Below are 23,935 nucleotides of genomic sequence, written 5' to 3'. Positions count from 1 at the left end.
GACTAACCAGTCAGAATGCTGATGCTAGTGTGGGTCACCTATCTGGTGGGTCACCTAGTTCCTGGTCAGATTACTTTGACATGGCAGCACATATTGGCTGAAAAGTGAGCAGACAAAAAAAAATTTGACATCCGCAAACACATCCTGGAAGCAGAAATACTATGAAATGGAGTGACTAGATTGTGACTAATTTCATGGAACAAATATTCAAATTTAGGTTGGAGATCGTGAGCCTAATAGCATAATTGCTTAAGTCATTTTTTAACCTTTTGGGAAAACAAAGCAACAAACAGAAAAAAACCCAACAACTTCAACAAACAAAAAGAATCCATTTGCCTCGACTCAACCTTTTCGGATTACCATGACCTGGGTACCAGAGAATCTACACAGACATGAAGAAAATACAACATTTTTAGCAAGCTCAATGGTATTTTTTAAATTGAAATATTAACAATAAGTTAATTATGCTATTACGCTAACATAAAGTGCTTCTGAAAGTTTATGCCAACAGAAAAGGCCCTGATGCCGCACACTGTCTCAGACTCATATTTGGAAATAGTAGTAACAAAAGAGTGACTTGTTTGTTTAATTTAACAATTGCTGGGGAGGAGGGCACTCCAGAAACAAAACTATTTATATATAACATATTAAAAAATGTCGGCACGGTGAACGACTGGCTAGCACATCTGCCTCACATTTCTGGGGACTGGGGTTTGAATCCCAGCCCCGCCTGTGTGGAGTTTGCATGTTCTCCCCGTGCCTGGGTGGGTTTTCTCCGGGCACTCCGGTTTCCTCCCACATCCTAAAAACATGCGTGGTAGGTCATACTTGCTTAACAACATCCTAATTTCATTTTTATTCCTGTTGTCTGACTGAAATTACATTTTAAATGCCAATTATCCTCACCCATTAATTTTATTTTAAAGAAATGATAAAGCACATAAATATTTATTGATTAAAGCAGGGTACTACACACATCCCGATTTTGAACATCTTTACCGACTTTTAAAACATGAGGAAGTCCACGCATGATGAAGAAAACATAGGCAAGTGTCTATTTCTTTCTTGTGATGCTCACTTATTGTATTATTAAATTACAACTGCGTTCATATTTACTGTTATTGATGTATCTGTTCTTGTTTTTAATATTAATATTTAATATTGTGGCGGCACGCCTCACAGTTCTGAGGACCCGGGTTCAATCCCCGGCCCCGCCTGTGTGGAGTTTGCATGTTCTCCCCGTGCCTGGGTGGGTTTTCTCCGGGCACTCCGGTTTCCTCCCACATCCTAAAAACATGCGTGGTAGGTTAATTGAACACTCTAAATTGCCCGCAGGTGTGAATGTGAGTGCGAATGGGTCTTTGTTTCTATGTGCCCTGCGATTGGCTGGTGACCGGTTTAGGGTGTACCCCGCCTACCGCCCGAAGATAGCTGGGATAGGCTCCAGCAGCCCGCGACCCTTATGAGGATAAGCGGTAAAAGAAAATGGATGGACATTCAAAAATCACTTTTACATTTTATGTCACATTTAAAAGACCATTGTGTGTGACAAACCTGTCGTTGTGTTTGGTCAGCCGAAGCAGATTGGAGACGACTTCTGTGGTCTGGTGCTGAATCAGCCGCTGGGGGGTCTGCGGGTCATTGAGGGGAGTCCATTGTTCGAAGACCGCACAGAGGGCATGGGTGCTGTGGCAGCGTACACGTATGGCGAGCACACTGTGGTTTTTGTGGGGACACGCAGCGGCCAGTTGAAGAAGGTAAGCGCTTTTTTGGATTGCAATTTTCATGCATTTGATGTGTTGAACTCCAACCACACGAGGGACTTGGGCTGGGCTATATAGCCTTAAAATAAAATCCCAAAAGGATAAAACATAAAAATTCCTTTTCCTTTTGGGATTTTTTTTTGTTCTTCATGTAATACCAAACAAGGTTTGAAACAGTTTTTTTTTTTTGGCATTAACTTGCATCAACTTCCACAGAAACAATGTTCTTACCTTTACAGATAAGATCTTCACCTTTTATCCCTTTTTTTAAAACATCCTTAACAAATTAACATTTGAAATGTTCAACAATTTCAAATTAGCCGTTAAACTGTAAGGATGGAAGTGTAACACAGCAACCTCTCCAACTCTTTCATACTATTTTCTCATGTAGAGTTGTACTGGTGAGGCAAGGTGACCTCTGCTTAATATTTGGGGCTTGGCAGCACATACCTCAGTTCAAGTTTCCAACGTGGATAAATTACTGCTTTTGCAACTTTTACAGGGGTGTCTTGAGACTTGCCTTGAGGGCCGTAGGAGTTTTTCGAGATCCGAACCGTTGTTTGGCCAATGTTCTTATTTTGACTTGCGAGCAAAACATTTAAACAGGAGCGCTGCATGGTGGAAGTGAAGTCTACTCAGCTCACTTGACAACAAGCAGCTTGGCAAAGTGAACAAATCATCAAAAAAGTGGCTTCATGGATTTGAACCCCGGTCCCCAGAACTGTGAGGCGGCTTTGCTAACCAGTCGTCCACAGTGCCGGCATAAAATTACGTGTATTTAAAAAAACAACAACACCACCTTCTATCAAAACAATGCAAAACGGCATATACGGGGCTAATGAATAGCATCGATTTGGTGATATTATAATGCTTTAAGAGAGTGGTTCCCAACCGCCGGGGCATTTGGTACCGGTCTGCCCGCCATGCACGACCCCGCCACGTCGATGACTAGCATCCGATCCAAACATGGCATCGCTCATCCACGCCACGCCAAAAATCCACAAGACTTGACTTTTCACACTGCACTTGACAAAGCATCTGACACCCTCAACTTTCCCAATCATTGTGTGTGGGCTGAGGGGGCGTCAGGGCATTTTGACGTGACGCCGAGCATGTTATTTTGGTGGTCTTTGGTGGATTTGCACTGTAAGCGGCAAGGGGGAAATGGAGGAATGCAGAATAATTATGGTGTCGCACTGTCCCGAACTTTGGGCCAATAGAAAACTTGAACACCTTGAAGCACTCTGAAATTAGTATGGCATAATCCCATTTCATTATTTTTTTCCTGCTGCGTCACATCCTCCACCTTCATATAAGGAAAGTTTTTCATGCACACTCAAAAAGGGCTTTTTGAGTGTGCATGTGTCAGCTCCTGTTTGCTGTCAATCAAATCAAATGCCCCCCCCCCCACACACACACACACACCTTGATGTCAGGCCAGAGGGAGTTACGTAGTAGACAGTAATACAGTAAATATATTTGATGGGCAGATAGTGATATGTCTTATACTCTACTGACAACTGATTGGCTCTGAGAGTGTGTGTTTGTGTGTGTGTGTGCGTGCAAAATCATTTCAAAACAAACAGCACAGGGTAGAGAGGAGACACGCTGTGGTGACCACACGCATACACACATACACGTACACAAACACACATGCGCTTTGACGAACATACAGAAACAGATTCATTTTGTGTTTGCGAAGGACAACTGGGGAGATATATTTCCTTTATTTCATATTTGCTTGATGTATAACACCAGTATTATGATGTGACTTTATCATAATCATGTGACTACATACACACATCCTCATGACATACTCCTGTTGAAAGTTGTTGGTCGCTAACAAATGTTTACCCAGCAGTGTGTGTGTGAGTGTGTGTGCGTGTGTGTGTGTGTCTGTCTGTCTTTGGCAGCAGTAAAGGTCTCATAAAAACAAACTGTACACACACACACACACACACATTCTTTTCATCTTCTTGGCTCATTCCATTGGTCTCTGTCCTTCTACAACAATTTTTATCCATAAACACAATCCATAAACATTGTCCCCAAGGACACACACATAGAAACACAGTCATGTGTGTGTGTGGTCTAAACAGAAAACTAAGCATTTCATGGTTTGTGCGTATGTGTGTGTGTGTGCATGTGTGGTCAGTGGGCTGACACACCCAGTCTAAATGTGAACATGGGAGGAAACCCAGTGTGTGCCTGCCACACGCTAGTATTCCGGATGGCGTCACCGTGCTAGCTGCTAGCCTGGCAGCTCCATAGTGCTACCAAGGCATTGGAGCTAGCTGAGGATAGAAACAGACACAGAAAAGGAAGCATTATTGTGTGTTTGAATTACGACATTCAAAAAAATGTGATAGAGGGTGACATGGTGGACTAGTGGTTTGCACGTTAGCCTCGCAGTTCTGAGCTTCTGGGTTCAAATCTGGGCTCTAGCTTTTCTGTGTAGAGTTAGCATCTCAGCTTCATTGAAGATGAAGAAATTGTCCAATTAGGAATGGGAGTGGGAATGCTTTTTTGTCTATATGTGTCCTGACATTGGCTGGTGACCAGTCCCGGGTGAACCGTGCCTTCTACGCACAGTCAGCTGGGATAGGCTCCATTTCACTCGCTACCCTAATCAGGACAAGCGCTATATAAAATGGATGGATGGATGAATGGGAATGTTGTTGTCATGGAGATGATGGAAACTGGCATGTGTATGTGTGTGTGTGTGTGTGTGTGTGTGTGTGTGTGTGTGTGTGTGTGTGTGCGTGTGTGGGTGTGTGTGTGTGTGTGTGCGCATGCGTATGCGCTCGTGTGCGCATATGTATTTTTGACAGAAACTTCTTTGTCAGACATTTTCCTGTTCCCATTGTGTGTGTTTGTAAGCGCGCGTGTCTCAGTAAGTGTCTAACTTAACGTTCCTAGAATTCCCTGCTGAAACACACATATACTCACACACAATCTGAGAAGGATGAATTATTATGGTGTTGCCATGGAGATGATGGAAGAATTAGGGGATGTGTCAGTGAAGACTCTTCACTTTGGATCATGTTCTGTCTCTCCATACGTTACCATGGTAATGATGACATGCTGGCTGTCAGATTGACTTTTTGCCACCTTCAACATGCCCCAAAACTCACTAATTTTTGCAAGTTGCAGGTGTATCCTGGCGAAAATGTACATACTTTATGGGTCCCTAACACAACAGCCGGAAATGCACTTGGGAATAATAATAATAATAAGAAGAAGAAGAATAGGCGGCACGGGGAGAACATGCAAACCAGTCGCACATCTGCCTCATAGTTCTGAGGACCCGGGTTCAAATCCGGCCTCAAATCCGGAGTTTGTATGTTCTCCTCATGAGTCCGGTTTCCGCGCATCCCAAAAACATGCATGGTAGGTTAATTCAAGACTCTAAATTACCCGTAGGTGCAAATGTGAGTGTGAATGGTTAGTTATATGTACCCTGCGATTGGCTGGCGACCAGTTCAGGGTGTACCCTGCCTCTCGCCTGAAGATAGCTGGGATAGGCTTCAGCACGCCCGCGACCCTAGTGAGGATAAGCGGTACGGAAAATTAATGCATAAATGAATAATAATAATAGGGCGACACGGTGCCCGACTGGTTAGCACATCTACATCACAGTTCTGAGGAGCCGGGTTCAAATCCGGCCTCCCCTGTGTGGAATTTGCATGTTTTCTCCGTGCTTGCATGGGTTTTCTTTGGGTTTTCCCCGACATTCCAAAAACATGCATGGTAGGTTAATTTAATCACCCGAAGTCAGCTGAGATAGGTGACACCGCACCCGTAATCCTAGTGAGGCTAAGCGGTATAGATAATCGATAGATGTATAATAATAATAATAATAATAATAACTAATAATAATAATAATAAATGTATTTTATGTAGCGCCATTCATGAAACCCAAGGACACTTTGCATAAACAAAGACAATCACGACAAGCAGACCACAAAGACAAAATTTAAAAACAAAAAACAACAACAGAGCAACCAAACTAGGTGCCGAACACTTGTGCCATTTGTGTGCAGATTTGAAACTGTCCAGTGTTGGTGCCTGCCAAAGAGAGTTCCACAGGGTAGGTGCTGCGACACTGATTCTGACTAACTCTCCGAAGGTTTGTCTGATGGCGGTAAGGAGGCAGTGAGGAGACTTAAATCACTACTTCAGTGAGTTCCTAAAGCTTTGGACTCCAGCGAACCACAGTGAGGGCCATTATCCACAAATGGCGAAAACATAGAACAGTGGTGAAAATAAAGAAAAAAGTTAAGCTACACATTGCAACTACATACATCTCTGAGGGGGCTGCCCTTGTTGCCCATATAGAAACTTCCATTGCATGGAAGTCAGGTTAAACAAGATGTTGCAGATGACAGACAACTTGACAAAAGGTGTGGGGCCATTAGAGATGTAGTAGACTAAAGTGCTTCCTGCTTACTGAAAGAAGGTTTGAAGAAAACAAGCAAAAATTATGTATTGGTTGTGTGACTGGAGGGTGAAATGCAGTAGTTGGTGGTCTCGCTATTATCCATTGTGTGTGTGTGTGTTAGGGGGATGGGAACAGGGTAATAAGCTTAACAGTCCCCCCGCCCCTCATGTCACCCCTCATTGGCCTTCCTCCTCCTCGTCTTCCTCCCGCAGGCTCTGATGGCTCAATGAACAATGTGTAGTGTGTGAATGTCAGCAAAATGCACACGCAGACACACAGAATTCCTTGTTTATATCTATCCATGTTGTCTTAATGTGGTCATTAGTGACCAATGTGTTGTTTTTTAAATTGCTATAGACAAATTACAGACTTAGTATATGTATGTTATTTTATTTTAAAATGTGGATAAAAATGCATTTAAAACTCTGCAGTCTGTTGATTTTTGCATTAGCTCTCCCAGTTTTGTGGATCGTTTATTTCTTTTCTTCTATTAAAGGTATACAATTACTCAATGTCTTTATGAAGTACAATACTTTAGAGTGCTATTTTCTTAATAGTATTATAAAACAAGTTACAAAATTATTTGTAATGTTTTTTTGGGGCGCTGGAGCTGATTGACATTTTCATTCATTTCAGTGGGGAAAGATTATTGGAGTTATGTTATGTTACAGTATGTTTGCTACATTATATATTTTGATTTACAAGCCTGGTCATGGAATTAATTAAACTCCTAAATCAAGACACCACTGTATACTACTTCTACTCTTAGTTTATTTAATCCAAAGGTTCTATATGACTATCTTTAAAAAAAAAAAAATACCTTAAACATTAAATCTACTTCCTGTAGAAAAATTTGATTTTGCTTTCATTGGATTTGCTTTTTGCTTACAAAAAATTCCCCTTAAAATTTTTTTTTTAATTTCTTAGACTTTCGAAGAAAAATAAAACTTTATCCTCATACTTTTGAATTTTTATATAAGAGGTAATTAAATAATTAGAGGTGTTAATTGGAAAGCTATCAATTTCACCACCTCCATGTTATACACATTACACACCCACTCACACACACACAAAGTATTTCTCTCGCTCTCACAATCTCTCTCCCTCTGTCGAAAAGCAGCACCTTGAGGTCACACGTGTATATATGACATCATCGTTGTCTTATGACGCATTTTACACACACACACACACATACACAAACATGTAATCAACTACAACAATTTTTTATGTTATCCACAAAGGCACAAACAGACAGACAGAGACACATGCACACACACAATTGGGATGGAACCCTTGGAGGAGGGGCATTCTCGTGACATCATAGGATGTAGACTGGAGGCCGCGCACACACACACACAGATTGTCTTAGGGTTAGGGGTTAAAGTTCAGGTGTCAGTGTGTTTAGGGTTTAAGTCACAGTCACAGGTTAAAGTTCACCTCTTCCTGAATCACTCCCTTCTTCTTCTTGCATGAGTGTAATGGGGGTTCGGGGTGGCAAGGGGGCATGAGTGTAATGGGGTGTTGTGGGAGGCATATCGGGTGGCGACTCCAGTGTCACGTCAGCTAGATTGTGGAATTTAAACATCATCATGTTCACTACCAGCCAAATTGTTGTGTGGATGTGTCTGTGTTTGTGTGTGTGCGTGTATGTATTTATATATAATATTTCTTTCATTTTTTTGCATGCATGTTTGTGTGTACATGTGTGTGCGTGTGTGCTTGTCTTGTGTGTGTGTGTATATATCTTTCTTGTCTGCTGCAGTGTCCTACTTTCAAGCCCCTCCTCTTTTTCTTCCATACTGTTCACTGTATGCGTGTTTGGGGGGGACTCATCAGCTCAAATTAATACCAAATGCACAACAAGCAGACAGCTCATTAATACACTGGCAAACTACACACACTTCTCTCCTGTAAGTTAACCCTTTCCTTCCTTACAGCACCCCCTGAAACATACACACACACCCTACATCCCTCATCCTCGTCAGTCTTGTTTTTTTGGGTCACAGTCAGACGAGGTAGACAGAGCTTCTGAGTGCGGAAGACAAGATTATGGTTAATTTTCCTGTACTGTGACATCATAATTATGGGAGTGTGTGATGCACATCCATATACACACAAACACGCACATACTGTACATAAATGATGGCAGTTTCACATACAAGCACCTTATAGGACAACAAATAACACATTGCCTTTGACTACGTGACTATTCAAAAGGGGAAAAAAAAGCTTCTGACGAAACTATACATGTAGATTAATAATTAATAAAAATCAATAGCAGCTATGAACAATTAAAGATATTTTACAGTTAAAAATTATAAAGTGAATGAGAGTCCAAGTCCAACTTCCTTGCTGAGCAAAAAGAAGAAAAACATCAAATATATGTTTCACCTGGAGAGTTCCCATTTACGTCATTCAAAATACAGTATGTAGAGTATGTACAGACACAGTACATACACATACAGTACTTAATATACTTGCTTAACAACATCCTAATTTCATTTTTATTCCTGTTGTCTGACTAAAATTACATTTTAAATGCTAATTATCCTCATCCATTAATTTTATTTTAAAGAAATGATAAAGCACATAAATATTTCTTGATTAAAGCAGGGTACTACACACATCCCGATTTTGAACATCTTTACCGACTTTTAAAACATGAGCGAGTCCACGCATGAAGGAAACATCGGCAAGTGTCTATTTCTTTCTTGTGAGGCTCACTTATTGTATTATTAAATTACAACTGCATTCATATTTACTGTTATTGATGTGTCTGTTCTTGTTTTTAATATGAATATTTAATATTGTGGCGGCACAGTTGTTAGAGCCTCAGCCTCACAGTTCTGAGGACCCGGGTTCAATCCCCGGCCCCGCCTGTGTGGAGTTTGCATGTTCTCCCCGTGCCTGCGTGGGTTTTCTCCGGGCACTCCGGTTTCCTCCCACATCCCAAAAACATGCATTAATTGGAGACTCTAAATTGCCCGTAGGCATGACTGTGAGTGCGAATAGTTGTTTGTTTCTATGTGACCTGCGATTGGCTGGCAACCAGTTCAGGGTGTACCCCGCCTCCTGCCCGATGACAGCTGGGATAGGCTCCAGCACGCCCGCGACCTTAGTGAGGAGAATTGGCTCAGAAAATGGATGGATGGATTTAATATTGTCTGTAGGATTTTGCAGTACAAAAAACAAACTTTGAAACTTCAAATAACCATGTTTGTCGTAGTACCAAGACTGACCTGTGGGAAGCAGGACAGTGCCACAGGGCAATCAGACTGATGCAGAATGCAAAGAAGAAGAAAGAGTAGCACTGGTCGTTGTAGTAGGAGTAGTGGTAGTTGTGGTACTGATAATGATGTTACTCGTAGTAGTATCATTAGTAGTGGTAGCAATGTAGGTAGTAGTAGTAAAAGAAGACTTTTATGGTGGTAAGCTAACTGCTATCTTGCGTGACTGCTCAATTATGGTGGTTTTCATTTTTGTGGTGAATGACTTGATGGACATGTTATTCAAACATTGTAACTATTGAACAAGTGGTGGCCGACTGGTGAGAGCGTCTGCCTCACAGTTCTGAGGACCGTGGTTCAATCCCCGGCCCCGCCTGTGTGGAGTTTGCTTGTTGTCCCCGTGCCTGCGTGGGTTTTCTCCGGGCACTCCGGTTTCCTCCCATATCCCAAAAACATGCATGGTAGGTTAATTAACAACTCTAAATTGCCCGTAGGTGTGAATGTGAGTGCGAATGGTTGTTTGTTTGTATGTGCCCTGCGATTGGCTGGCAACCAATTCAGGGTGTACCCCACCTCCTGCCCGATGATAGCTGAGATAGGCTCCAGCATACCCACGACCCTAGTGAGGAGAAGCGGCTCAGAAAACGGATGGATGGATTTTCCAAGCAGATCGGGGTGGGAAGCTTACTCTTATAACACACCCCACACCACAGGATAATCGCTCAGGATCATCTTTAGAGATGGTCAATAATCGGGCCTTTTCTGACATTGATCGTAAGGGAGGGAAAATGCTACAATTTGTCCTGATTATCGGTACACATGTACCGGGCTTTAGCCATTAACAAGATTTCGGAGGAAAAATGACACTTAACACGATTAGCGGTATGTGTATACCCCGCCATAGCCCTTAACAAGAACAAGGAGGAAAATGACTTCTTACATGCTGGACGCCACAGAATAATTGCTCTGGATAATCTTTTAGACATCCAACTATTGGGCATTTGCTGTTTTCGATTGGAATTGGGTGGGGGGGGGGGGGGAGTTCAAATGTGACCTGATTATTGGTAAGTGTGTATCCCGCTTGAGCCATTAACAAGATTGTTGAGGAAAAAGGACTCTTGACATATCCCACACCACAGGATAACCACTCTTGACAATCTTCAAGACAGCTGACAATCAAGCCTTTGCTGATTTTGACTGCAAGCCAGGGAAAAATACTAAAATTGTACCCAGTTATCTGTATGCGTGTATCCCGCATTAGCCATTAACAAAATGGGGGAGGACAAATGACTCTTAACACTCCCTACACCACAGGATAATCTTTTGGAGACATCCGACAATTGGGCCTTTGTAGACTTTAGGAGAGAAAATGTGAGCGAAAATGCTGAAATATGACCTGAATATCAGTACACGTTTAAAAAATGCTGTAACCATTAACAAGATGGCGGTGGACAAATGTCTCTCAACACACCCTACACCAAAGGATGATAAATTTGGATATTCTTCAGAATCAGAATCATCTTTATTTGCCATGTCCAAAAAACACACAAAGAATTTGTCTCCGGTAGTTGGAGCCGCTCTAGTACGACAACAGACAATTGACAGAGAACACTTTTGAGACATAAAGACATTGACAAAAAAAAAAACAAAAAAAAACAAGCACTGCGCAGTAAAGGGTTGCTAGTTATCTGGTGATGCCGGTACATTTTTACATTTTTTTTTTTTTTTTGACAATTGTGCAAAAAGATGCAGAGTCCTCTAGCACTTAGAGCAGTTCGAATGACTAATATTGCAATTAGTCCGGTGCAATGACCATTGTGCAAAGGGCGCTGAGACTTCAAGGAGTGTATGCGGTTGAAAGTTACGAGTAGTGCGATCATCTGGGACAATGTTGGTTGTGCAAATGTTGCAGATACTCCTCAATCAGTGTGCAAATGGAGCAGATGCTACTCTGGCATAAGTGGCCAGTATTGGTCATCAACAGATATGCAAACAGTGCAGCGCGGCGAGACAACTACAGTGAGTGCACGAGTAATGTATCATTGGCCCCACAGAAATGTGACAACGAACTAAAGTAAAAAAATTGCCAGCATGTTGTAATGGAATTGTAGGTTAGGTGTTTAAGAAGTTGATCGCAAGAAGGAAGAAGCTGTTGGAATGTCTGCTAGTTCTAGTTTGCATTGATCGGTATCGCCTACCTGAGGGAAGGAGCTCGAAGAGCTGGTGACCGGGATGCAGAGGGTCCGAGAGGATTTTGCACGCTCCTGTCTTAGTTCGGGCAGCGTGCAAGTCCTCAAGGGTGGGTAGGGGGGTACCGACAATCCTTTCAGCACTTTTGATTGTCCGTTGCAGTCGGAGTTTGTCCTTTTTTGTAGCAGCACCAAACCAGACTGTGATGGAAGAACACAGGACTGATTCGATGAACTGCCTCAGCAGCTCCGGTGGCAGGCCGTGCTTTCTCAGAAGCCGTAGGAAGTACATCCTCTGCTGGGCCTTTTTGTGGACGGAGTTGATGTTGGTCGCCCACTTCAGGTCCTGAGAGACTGTAATTCTCAGGAACTTGAAGGTCTCGACGGTTGACACAAGGCAGCTGGACAACTTGAGGGGCAGCTGTGGCGAAGGATGCCTCCTGAAGTCCACGATCATCTCTACAGTCTTGAGCGTGTTGAGCTCCAGGTTGTGTCGGCCGCACCACAGCTCCAGCCGCTCCGCTTCCTGTCGATATGCAGACTCGTCACCGTCCTTGATGAGGCCGATGACAGTGGTGTTATCTGCAAACTTCAGGAGTTTGACAGTCGGGTGCGCTGAGAGCAGCGGAGAGAGGACACAACCTTGGGGCGCCCCAGTGCTGATGCTGCGTGTGGATGAGGTGGCCTCCCCCAGCCTGACCTGCTGTGTCCTGCCCATCAGAAAGCTGTAAATCCACTGGCAGATGGCAGGTGAGACGCTGAGCTGGAGAAGCTTGGATGAAAGGAGTTCAGGGATGATGGTGTTGAACGCTGAGCTGAAGTCCACGAACAGGATCCTCGCGTAGGTCCCTGCACTGTCAAGGTGTTCTAGGATGAAGTGCAGTCCCATGTTGACTGCATCATCTGCAGACCTGTTTGCTTGGTAGGCAAACTGCAGGGGGTCCAGCAGGGGACCTGTGACACCCTTGAGGTGGTCCAGCACAAGACGTTCAAAGGACTTCATGACCACAGATGTTAAGGCGACAGGCCTGTAGTCATTTAGACCCGAGATTGCAGGTTTCTTGGAGACTGTAATGATGGTGGAGCGTTTGAAACAGGATGGTACTTCGCACAGTTCCAGAGATCTATTGTTCTTTTAGAGACAATAGCGGCCTTTGACTTTGGGAGAGAAAATGCTCAAATTTGACCCGATTATCAGTTTGTGTGTACCCCGCTTTAGCCACTGACATGATCAGAAAATAAAAATTACTTAATACACCCCACACCATATCGTTCTGGATCATCTTTTAGACATCCGATACTTGAGCCTCTGCTTACTTTGATTAGAAGTGGGGGAAAAAAATGGTCAAATTAGGCCCGTTAATCGGTATGTGTGTACCCCTCTTTAGATGTCTGTTTAGTGTCGCAGGTGAGCTGGCGCCTATCCCAGCTGACATTGGGCAAAAGGCGGGGTACACAGTGGACTGGTTGCCCCAATGTCAGGGCTTTTGAATGTTAATGCTCGCTAAAGTTCTGTGTGTGTGTGCGTGTGTCTGCGTGTGTTTTTGTTTGTTTCAGATCCGCGTGGATGGAGTCCCGCCGCCGTCCCACAATGCTTTGCTGTACGAGAGTGTGACAGTGGTGGAAGGAAAGCCCATCCTGAGAGACATGATGTTCAGTCCGGACCACCTGTACATCTACCTGCTTAGTGACAGACAGGTGTGCATGTGCGCACACACACTCGAAGGTACAGTCACACATGCACACGTGTCTGACATGCTGGGCCATATTGTTGTTTCAGGTGAGCAGACTTCCTGTGGAGACATGCGAGCAGTATCAGTCTTGTTCAGACTGTTTGTCTTCAGGAGACCCTCACTGTGGATGGTGTGTCCTTTACAACAAGTAAGACTACACTATGACATCAGGGTTAGTAGTAGTTACTACAACAAAATGATTTGGCAAATGCTGTTTTCATTCATGTGATTTACAATTAATGCATTTTATTAGTCCACAACAATTACAGTATATTAGCTTCTGTAACTGGGCTGGTAAAAGTGAGGCCCATGGGGGATGCCCACCAAGCATTTTAATCAAGGGTCCTGTAATCCTTTTTGTCTCAGTCTTTTTTTCCTTAAAATTGGTTAAAATGTATTTTGTTGTATTTTGTATTTGTTTTTAGCTATATATTTTGTATTCCTTTATCTCATTGAATAATTAGTTAATTAATTACGTAAAGTATTTACATGGAGACTTTTTTGGCATTACGATTGAAATCATTCTAATTGAAGATCTATTTTGATTGGGTCTATACATGTGTATTATATTTCATTGGAACAGCCATGTGACGTGCACATCGACGTGAACGTCACGTTATTTGTCAAGATTGAGGTCCGTCGTCTATTTAGCACAGTAGTTGGGATTGTGTTTACACGTTTATTAAAACACGCGCTTGATAAAAACACGTTATAAGTAGTTAAAAACAAGATCTCTGTCTCATACGAACTCTGGTCGGTAACCATATATACGCCGTGTGTAAACGATGACGTCACCGCGCATTTAAGACAAGGCGGAGGTTGCGCAGACAGCACTTCCCAGTTCAATTCCGATTCAGCGGCTACATGACGAAAATGTACTTATGATCGGTTTGGCAAAAGCAATTTTCCACCCCTGTGAATCAGAATGAAATTTCATTCGGATTTGGCGTGGTTATTCCGATTGAGGTGTTAAATTGAGCATTTACATTTGGTTTGGGCTTCTAAACCGATTATAATCAGAATAAAGGCTCCATGTAACCCCCATTGATTTATTGCACAGTGATGCCTTTAGATACGTGTGACCTAATTTACGAGTATTTCGAGATATATTTTTTTGCTCTGACTTGCGAGCGCAGACTTGAGATACTAGTGTTGTATGGTGGTAGCAAACACCACTCCACTCACTTCACAATAGGCAACAGTATGACATAGTAAGCAAATCTTCAAAAAAAGAGACCAAGCAGTTTAATGTGACTCCCAGATGAAATGTACTTTAAAACCAAACTGAAAACAAAGATAATTAAACATTTTTTATTTAAAACAATAGCCACAAGTTGCTTTAAGAAGGGCTCGCCAGTTTAATGCTAACATCTTATGGAAAAAACCATTGACATGCCAATGTTTAGCATTGATAGTGGTGGTTTTAGAAGCAATGGCTATTTGAACTCAAACAGTGGAGCAATACATGTAGACACACAGTACATTATAAAAATTTTCACAGGCATATATTCTTTAAAATGACAAATATTTCATATTTATATAATTCTTTGCTCATGTCTTCATGACCAAGGCAGGCACACCAGAAGGAACAGCACAATGAAATGAATTGCAGCATTAAATTATGAAGCACAAACTGTTAATTCTTCAAATTCTATTTAATGATGTCCTTATTGTATGTTTTTTTTTTTTAAGTACATAATCATTTTATTTTATTTTTTTTCGATGGGGGGAAAATTAAATGGTATTTCCATTCATTTCAATGGGGAGAGGTGATTTGAGATACGAAGTGTCTTGACTTACGAGCATAGTCACGGAACATGTTAAATTTGTATCTCAAGGCACCACTGTATACTTCCCTCCACCCCTGAAGGTCTTGCTTTTAATGATGCTTCATAGGTTCTCAATATGGTTAAGGTCATGGGATGGATGGATGGATACAATGGGGTGAAAAAGTATTTAGTCAACCACCATTTGTGCAAGTTCTCCCACTTAAAAAGATGAGAAAGGCCTGTAATTTTCATCATAGGTATACCTCACCTATGAGGTACCTTTGTTATATACCCTTTGTTGGCAATGACAGAAGTCAAACATTTTCTGTAAGTCTTTACAAGGTTTTCACACACTGTTGCTGGTATTTTGGCCCATTCCTCCATGCAGATCTCCCCTAGAGCAGTGATGTTTTGGGGCCGTCGCTGGGCAACACAGACTTTCAACTCCCTCCAAAGATTTTCTATGGGGTTGAGATCTGGAGACTGGCTCGGCCACTCCAGAGCCTTGAAATGCTTCTTACGCAGCCACTCCTTCGTTGCCCGGGCAGTGTGTTTGGGATCATTGTCATGCTGAAAGACCAAGCCACATTTCATCTTCAATGCCCTTGCTGATAGGAGGAGGTTTTCACTCAAAATCTCACAATACATGGCCCCATTCATTCTTTCCTTTACAAGGATCAGTCGTCCTGGTCCCTTTGCAGAAAAACAGCCCCAAAGCACGATGTTTCCACCCCCATGCTTCACAGTAGGTATTGTGTTCTTTGGATGTAACTCAGCATTGTTTCTCCTCCAAAAACGACAACTTGAGTTTTTACCAAAAAGTTCTATTTTGGTTTCATCTGACATTCTCCCAATCCTCTTCTGGATCATCCAAATGCTTCAGACGGCCCTGGACAACTACTGGCTTAAGCAGGGGGACACATCTGGCACTGCAGGATTTGAGTCCCTGGCGGCATAGTGTGTTACTGATGGTAGCCTTTTTTACTTTGGTCCGAGCTTTCTGCAGGTCATTCACTAGGTCCCCCAGTGTGGTTCTGGAATTTTTTCTCACCGTTCTTGTGATCATTTCATCTTGCGTGGAGCCCCAGATTGATAGAGATTATCAGTGGTTTTATGTCTTCCATTTTTTAATAATTGCTCCCACAGTTAATTTCTTCACACCAAGCTGCTTACCTATTGCAGATTCAGTCTTCCCAGCCTGGTGCAGATGTACAATTTTGTTTTTTGTGTCCTTTGCCAGCTCGTTGGTCTTGGCCATAGTGTAGTTTAGAGTGTGACTGTTTGAGGTTGTGGACAGGTGTCTTTTATACTGATAACGAGTTCAAACAGGTGCCATTAATAAAGGTAATGAGTGGAGGACAGAGGAGCCTCTTAAGAAGAAGAAGAAGAAGAAGTTACAGGTCTGTGAGAGCCAGAAATCTTGCTTGTTTGTAGGTGACCAACTAAATTTTTTCCACCATAATTAGCTAATAAATTATTTAAAAATCAGACAATGTGATTTTCTGGATTTTTTTTTCTAATTTTGTCTCTCATAGGTGAGGTATACCTATGATGAAAATTACTTTTTAAGTGGGAGAACTTGCACAATTGGCGGCTGACTAAATACTTTTTTGCCCCACTGTAGATAGAATATTCAAAAAGACCAAAATTGTGTGGATACCAGATTTGCTGCAAACAACTGACACTCACTTGTGATTGGCTCAGATCTTATGATGAATGTGTAGGTGTGTGTGTGTGTGTGTGTGTGTGTGCATGTGAAAGGCATTTATAGAAACATTAATGATGCCACATGGGAACACATTCACTCATACTTGCACACACAGTTTGTGGGCCTCTTTGATGTTGAGAGTCCAGGTGGAGACATTTTGTCTTTGCTGTAACATCAATCAGCTTAGCCTTCAAAATTAAAGAGCCCCTCTCTGTGTTCATGAAGAAAAATCGCTGCACTCATTCAGGCTTTGCCACCACTTTCAGAATACGAGGCTGCAATGTTGCTGCTCAGCACAGGGCCATGGATACTGGGGAAGAGTGTGAACGAAAACTTAGCCTTTGTGCTGGGAATGTTTTGACGCTTCCCCTAAATGGGGTTTGTAATTGCCTATTGATGCCACAAAATGGCGGCATAGCACTTAAAATAGAGATGATCATAAAATAACACACACTGGTATTCTGTTTGGATTGATTTAGTTACTGTGGTCTGTAAGAACACAAAGAATAATCAACAAAGCATCAAGACCATGCATCGAGCACGTACACAACCATCAACCCATGTTACATACGGTAAATGACTCTATTCAGTAGTTAAATTATTCAACACAAACAAACCACCTTCACATGAGGCTCATCAATAGTGTTGGTAAGGATAGTAGCCTAAAAACCATGCCAGCAAAACTTATGTGACGTCACACGTAACACATGGCCAAACAAATATGCGCCCTAGCAGTTTACACCAACAGTATATACTGTGTATATATTTTTTATATTGTATATATATTTTTTTTTGGGGGGGGGGGGGGAATGTGCATTATACATGAGAGGTTTCAGTATATGTGGTTTACTGTAGCCCAAATTCCAGAAAAATTGTACATTCAAACCAAAAATGGTACATTCAAACTTCCTGGGGAATAACATTTTTGAGTTTTTATGTACATGGAGGGCCCCTAAAAGTAGGGCCTTCACCCAACCTGGTGTTCGGGCCCTAATAATAAACAAGGACATTTCAATAAGGTCCTTGGATCATTAATGATAATCATGTCATGTGACCCTTCCCAGATGTTCCAGACAGGAAGCATGTGAGAAGTGGCAGGAGCCTCAGCACTTCAACGCCAAGCTAGACCAGTGTGTAGACATCACCGTTACCCCCAGCAACATGTCTGTCACCGCCCCAGCAACGCAGGTACAGTACTTCTTGTCATAGACATCAAATATATGTACAGTAGACCCTGCCTTGAGCTGTAATATGTCAGCATGTCCACCATAATGAATGTGGCAGATCTGCCCCATGTACTAATGCAGGGAAATGGACTGACGTTCAGAAAGCCACAACCCACTGAATGCAACTCATTCACTAATAGATTTGGGAAACAGACCAAAAACAATTTACAGTGTAATCTTGACGCGTAAGTACCCCAACCTTTGAGTTTTTCGAGCCACGCCTGGTTGCTGCTGTCGTCTGGTTTTGGATTTAATTTCTTTTGTGTTTTAGCTGGAATTTGAGTTACGAGGGAGCTTCACATATGCTGCCGCTCGAGTGAAGTGAGAAAAAAAGGAGAGCAACAGTTGCTGATGTACTTTCAGCCGTTTTACAAATACAAAATTAATACAATGGCAAAGAGCTATAGTAAGCCAAAACTCATGCCAACGAAGGCGAACTCATTCGGCCACTGCCCCCTAAAGGCACACATGCAACACTACAGGTATTATTGTTGCGACTTGGCTTGTCCCAACATACAGTAATTACACTTTTGTTTCTGTACATTCTTTTATTGTTCTTTTACAATGCAGTGCTACTTTCTTTATTAAAAACGCGTAACCCCCCAAAATGGTGGTGTTATTTTGGGGGCTGGAATGGATTAATATAATTTCAATTCATTTCAACGGGGAGTATTAATTTGAAATACAAGTAAATTGAATTACGAGCTTGGTCATGGAAAAAAGTCAAGGTACCACTGTATCACACCTAATCTGATGAAAATAAATGTTTACTACTTCCTATTAGTATATAAGGAAGCACCAAGCCAATGTAGGGATTTTTCCAATGTTTTCGTGAGTGTTTAGTGTATGTAACACTGTCACTGTGATGTTAAGTATTAAAATAGGAATCTAAAATATTAAATTTGTGTCTAGCATCACCAGATCCTGAAATCCAGATGTGACGTGGGTTTTCTGAATACAGAGCACTACATTTACAGTTAACAGATTTTTATATTTAGCGATTGATATCAATTTAACACCCAATAATACCAATGATTGTGGATGGACTATGAGTGCAGCCTTCCCTTTGACTGCTTTGTCAGCCCTTTATCTTTGGGAAACTTGCGTAGTATGAGAAAAGTGGGATAAGCACTTATCAATCAGAGTTGTGACTTGGTGGCAATTTAGTGAAATAAGAAATTCTTTGTTTTGAGGCTGGGAATTGTGTGATGCACATACATGACTTTATAGTACCAGTCCCATTTCCAATGAAGTTGGGACATTGTGTAAAACATAAATAAAAAGTGAATACAATGATTTGCAAATCCTTTTCAACCTGTTTTTAATTAAATACACTATAAAGACAAGATATTAAATGTCCAAACTGGTGAACTGCACGTAAGCGGCAAGGCTAAAAACCAGCATTGAATGCCTGTGACTAGGCATGGGACGGTATCCGATTCTGACGGTACGATAACCTTGAGCAGAAATTTCTCTGTATCACGATATTTAAATAACAGCTCTAAAATAAATTATTTTGAAAGGTTTTTAGTAAATAAAAACAACTTTTTTTGCCATTGAACACAATCTATTTTATGTTTAAAATATTTTTAAATTTGAATTAAAAAAAATGTTTTTTTTAAATATAAAATATTTTTAAATAAAATAGAGACGAATTAGTGCATTAATAAACTTGTTCCATGTTAAGTTTAGATAGATAGATAGATAGATAGATAGATAGATAGATAGATAGATAGATAGATAGATAGATAGATAGATAGATAGATAGATAGATAGATAGATTGATTGATTGATTGATTGATTGATTGATTGATTTACTAAATCACAATGTCCCATCACTGGTCAGCTAGTCTTACAGGAGACCTGCGGGCTACTAACACTATATTACCAGTACAGTGATAGTGACAGATAACTTGTCTACAGTTAAGATTGGCATTGAGATACAACTCAAGCTTTGAGAAGCTGATACGTTTTATTCTGTCTGTTTGGAAATCATCTGCCCTGTTTTGGAGAAGAATCTTTCAGAAGGGACTGTTCGCAACAGTTCCATTAGACACACTGATACCTTAATTAATATTTTTTTCCAGAATTTGTAATGTCAATAAAATTTAAACATGTCCATATTGTTCTTTTCCTGCTACTGTCACACGTTGCCTTATCAGTCTCACCTCTAACCTCTTCGCATGCGCATTGCCGCCCGTCCCCCCCCTGCTCACCTGAGAAGGAGAGAAAAAAAAGGCAGCTGGCCTCTCCTCATTAAGATCAAAGAGGCTGATTGTTTAGCGAGTGAGAATCTCGTATTTCTGGTAATGGACAGTGTTACAGTAATTGAAACCTTGACTTTTCAAAAACTCAGCATACCTTTAACTCGGTAATCGGCCCATGCCTACCTGTGACCTTCGATCAATCAAGCGACGCTGCATTAAAAAATGTCATAATTATTAATGTAAAAGATATTGCCATGTGGGCTCAGGAACACTTCAGAAAACCATTGTTAGTTAACACAGTTTGTTGCTATATCTACAAATGCAAGTTAATACTTTACCTTGCAAAACAAAAGCCCTATCAACAACACCCACAAACACAGCCGGGTTCTCTGGGTCCGAGCTCATCTAAGATGGACTGACGCAAAGTGGCAAAGTGTGCTGTGGTCTGATTGGTCAACATTTCAAATGGTTTATGCCAGTCATAGCCAAAGAGGAAGGACCGTCTGGATGATCATCAGCGCGAAGTTCAAAAGTTCGAAAGCCAGCATCTGTGATGAAAATGGGGTTGTGTTACATAATTTATGCTGCCACATTCTCCACAGTGTGGCTTCGTAGTAAAAGAGTGCGAGTACTAGTCTGGCTTGCCAGTAGTCCAGACCTGTCTCCCACTGAAAATGTGTGGCGCATCATTAAGCGCAAAATATGACAACAGAGACCCCAGACTGTTGAGCAAATTAAGTTGTACATCAAGCAAGAACGGGAAATAATTCCATCTAGAAAGCTTCAACAATTGGTGTCCTCAGTTCCCAAACACTAATGGAGTGCTGTGAAAAGGAACGTTGATGTAACACAGTAGTAAACATGCCCTTGTCCCACCTTTTTTGGAACATGTTGCAGGCATCAAATTCAATATGAATGAATATTTGGAAAAAAACAGTATCCATTTGAACATTAAATATTTTGTCTTTGTAATGAATTCAATTAAATATAGGTTGAAAAGGATTTGCTAACCATTGTATTCTGTTTTTATTTACATTGTGCACAACGTCCCAACTTCATTGGAATTGAGGTTTGTATTTTCCACAATGTCAGCGAATTGTGTTGGCAAAATTATATAATATATAATGGTCATATGGAATCAAATGTTTTGTTCAGAACCAAGAGCTCTGGCTTTGCATCTAAAACTAGTGCCACATCTTTAAGTAGCAAATGAAGCACCTTCACCCTTTGCGCTATGCCGCCACATCCCATATGACGGCAAAGTCAACGTATGAGTCAGTGCTCAAGGTGGCGTCTGTGTGTATACCGTACGATGTCTGCACATTCTGTCGCATTTGGGCTCCTCGGTCGAGGATGTCATGGAGAGTGACGTTGTCTGTGTGCAGCTCAGCGTACAAGTGAACCACGTGCCCACGCTGTCGGGTGGCGTGTCCTGCGTCTTCCAGGACATCAGCGAAACCTCGGCGGAGGTGGGGCCTGACGGTCAGGTGACATGCATGTCGCCCACGCTCAGAGACCTGCCGCCGCACTCCTACGGTGATACGCGCGCGCACACACACGCACACGATGGATCATTCAGGATTACCTCTCACACGCACTACTGAAACACACAGTTGAGTGTATTATATGGGAGAGTTTCAGTAATTTGGGTGAGAGTGTTTCACTTCATAGTTCAAGAGCATTTTAATTGTTTGTGGGAGTGTTTCAGTAGTCAGTGTAAGTGTTTTAATAGTGGTGTGAGAATGTTTCCCTTTTGTGTGAGAGCATTTCATTAGTGCCTGTGAGAAGGTGCTTTAGTAGGGTGGAAAAGTGTTTCACTTGATTGTGTGAGTGCATTTCAGTATCCTTTGAGAGTGTTTCACTTGTGTGAGAGCATTTCACTAGTAAGTGTGAGAGCATTTCAGTTGTGTGTAAGACCATTTTAGTAGTGAGTGTGAGTGTTTCACTTGATAGTGTGAGAGCATTTAAATTGTGGGTGAGTGTGTTTCACTTTATATGTGTGAGTGCTTTTCATTAAGCCTCTTCTAAAATATAGAACACTGGACACTTCCATGTTAGCAAGCTATAGACCCATCTCAAATATCCCCTTCATAGCGAAGATTGTTGAGAAAGTTATTTTTAATCAACTCAGCAATTTATTTAATTTAAATGAACTTTTTCACAAATTTCAATCAGGTTTATGAACTCATCACAGTACAGAATCTGCTCCAATCAAATTACTAAAGGTTGAATACTGACTCTGAAAAGGTGTCAATTATTGTCTTGTTGGATCTGAGTGCGGCTTTTGATACAGTAGATCATAATATACTTCTGAACAGGTTGGAAATGTGGGTAGGGCGAAATGGAGCAGTCCTTAAATGGTTCAGGTCTCTACCTGGAGGAAAGGAGTTATTTTGTAACCATTGGAAATTTTCAATCTCATTGAATGGCAATGACCTATGGGGTCCCTCAAGGGTCAGTTCTTGGACCCCTCCCGTTCAGCCTGTATATGGTACCCTTGGGTGAAATTCTTCAGAACTTTAATTCTGCCCATCATAGCTATGCAGATTAAACACAGTTACATCTAGCAGTGTCTCCTGATGACTACAGTTCAATTGAGGTCAAATCAATTGAGTCTAAAACAGATAACTGGATGAACCAACATTTTCTTCTATTAAACCACAACAAAACTGAGATAATTGTTTTGGGAAATAGAGAAAAGAGGATTGCTGTTAGTAAATAAATGGAGTCACGCCTTAAAAACCAAAGACCAAGTCCGAAACCTTGGCGTACTGATACATTCCGACCTGACTTTTAACAGTCGTATCAAATAAATTACTAAAACTGCCTTCTACCATCTGAAGAACATATCCAAAGTGAAGGCTTGCATGTGCCAAGCAGACCAGGAGAAGCTCATCCATGCTTTTATTTAAAGCAGACTTGACTATTGTAATGGTCTTCTGACAGGCCTCCCCCAAAATACCATTAAACAGCTGCAGCTCATTCAGAATGCTTCAGCTCGGAAGAAGAACAAAGAGGTCAGAACATATTACTCCAATTCTAAAGTCTACACACTGGCTCCCAGTCAGCTTTAGAATAGTTCTGCTACTGGTCTATAAATGACTAAATGGTTTAGGTCCTGAATACATGAAAGAAATGCTAATGGCATACAAACCCAGAAGGGCTCTGAGATGGACAGACTCAGGTCAAAAAGTCCAAAGCAAAACATGGTGAAGCAGCATTTAGCTATTATGCTGCCAACAGAAGTGACCTCAGCGCCAAGTGTCAATGTTTTTAAGTCCAGGTTAAAAACTCTTATTTTTTTCTCATACTTTTTAGAGCATTTCCACTTTTAAATGATATTTCTTGCACTGCACCCTGTTTTAATTGTACTTTTAATTTTCTCGTTGTTTTAAAAGTTTACAAGCTGTTTTTGTTGTTGTTTTTAAATGCTTTTAATCATATAAAGCACATTAAGTTACCTTGTATATGAAATGTGCTCTATGAATAAATTTGCTTTGCTTTGCTTTAGTGTATGAATCTTTCAGTAGTGCATGTGAGTGTTTCACTTGATAGTATGAGAGCATTTCAGTTGAGTGTGAGTGTTTCACTAGTGTGTGTGAGAACATTTTAGTTGTTTATCAGCATTTCAATAGGCTGTGAGAGCGTTTCACTTGATAGTGTGAGAGCATT

At 41.4% G+C, this 23,935-nt stretch overlaps 1 protein-coding gene across 3 annotated transcripts in view; it reads left to right on the top strand.

Annotated features, from left to right (window-relative positions):
* The window catches only part of plxna3 (plexin A3), an 86,609-nt gene that overhangs the window by 23,746 nt on the left and 38,928 nt on the right, over window positions 1-23,935 (top strand). For all 3 annotated transcript variants that reach the window (XM_061684436.1, XM_061684420.1, XM_061684428.1), the window contains exons 6-10: window positions 1,575-1,757; window positions 13,178-13,318; window positions 13,401-13,501; window positions 17,895-18,018; window positions 21,649-21,799. In XM_061684436.1, the coding sequence (XP_061540420.1) occupies window positions 1,575-1,757; window positions 13,178-13,318; window positions 13,401-13,501; window positions 17,895-18,018; window positions 21,649-21,799 (700 nt within the window). The remainder of the gene's footprint in view (window positions 1-1,574; window positions 1,758-13,177; window positions 13,319-13,400; window positions 13,502-17,894; window positions 18,019-21,648; window positions 21,800-23,935) is intronic.

Source organism: Phycodurus eques, chromosome 1, assembly GCF_024500275.1.
Source record: "Phycodurus eques isolate BA_2022a chromosome 1, UOR_Pequ_1.1, whole genome shotgun sequence".
In the NCBI taxonomy this organism is placed as follows: Eukaryota; Metazoa; Chordata; class Actinopteri; order Syngnathiformes; family Syngnathidae; genus Phycodurus; species Phycodurus eques.
Note: the sequence above shows the minus strand (reverse complement) of the source record. Positions and strands in the feature narration are given on the sequence as shown.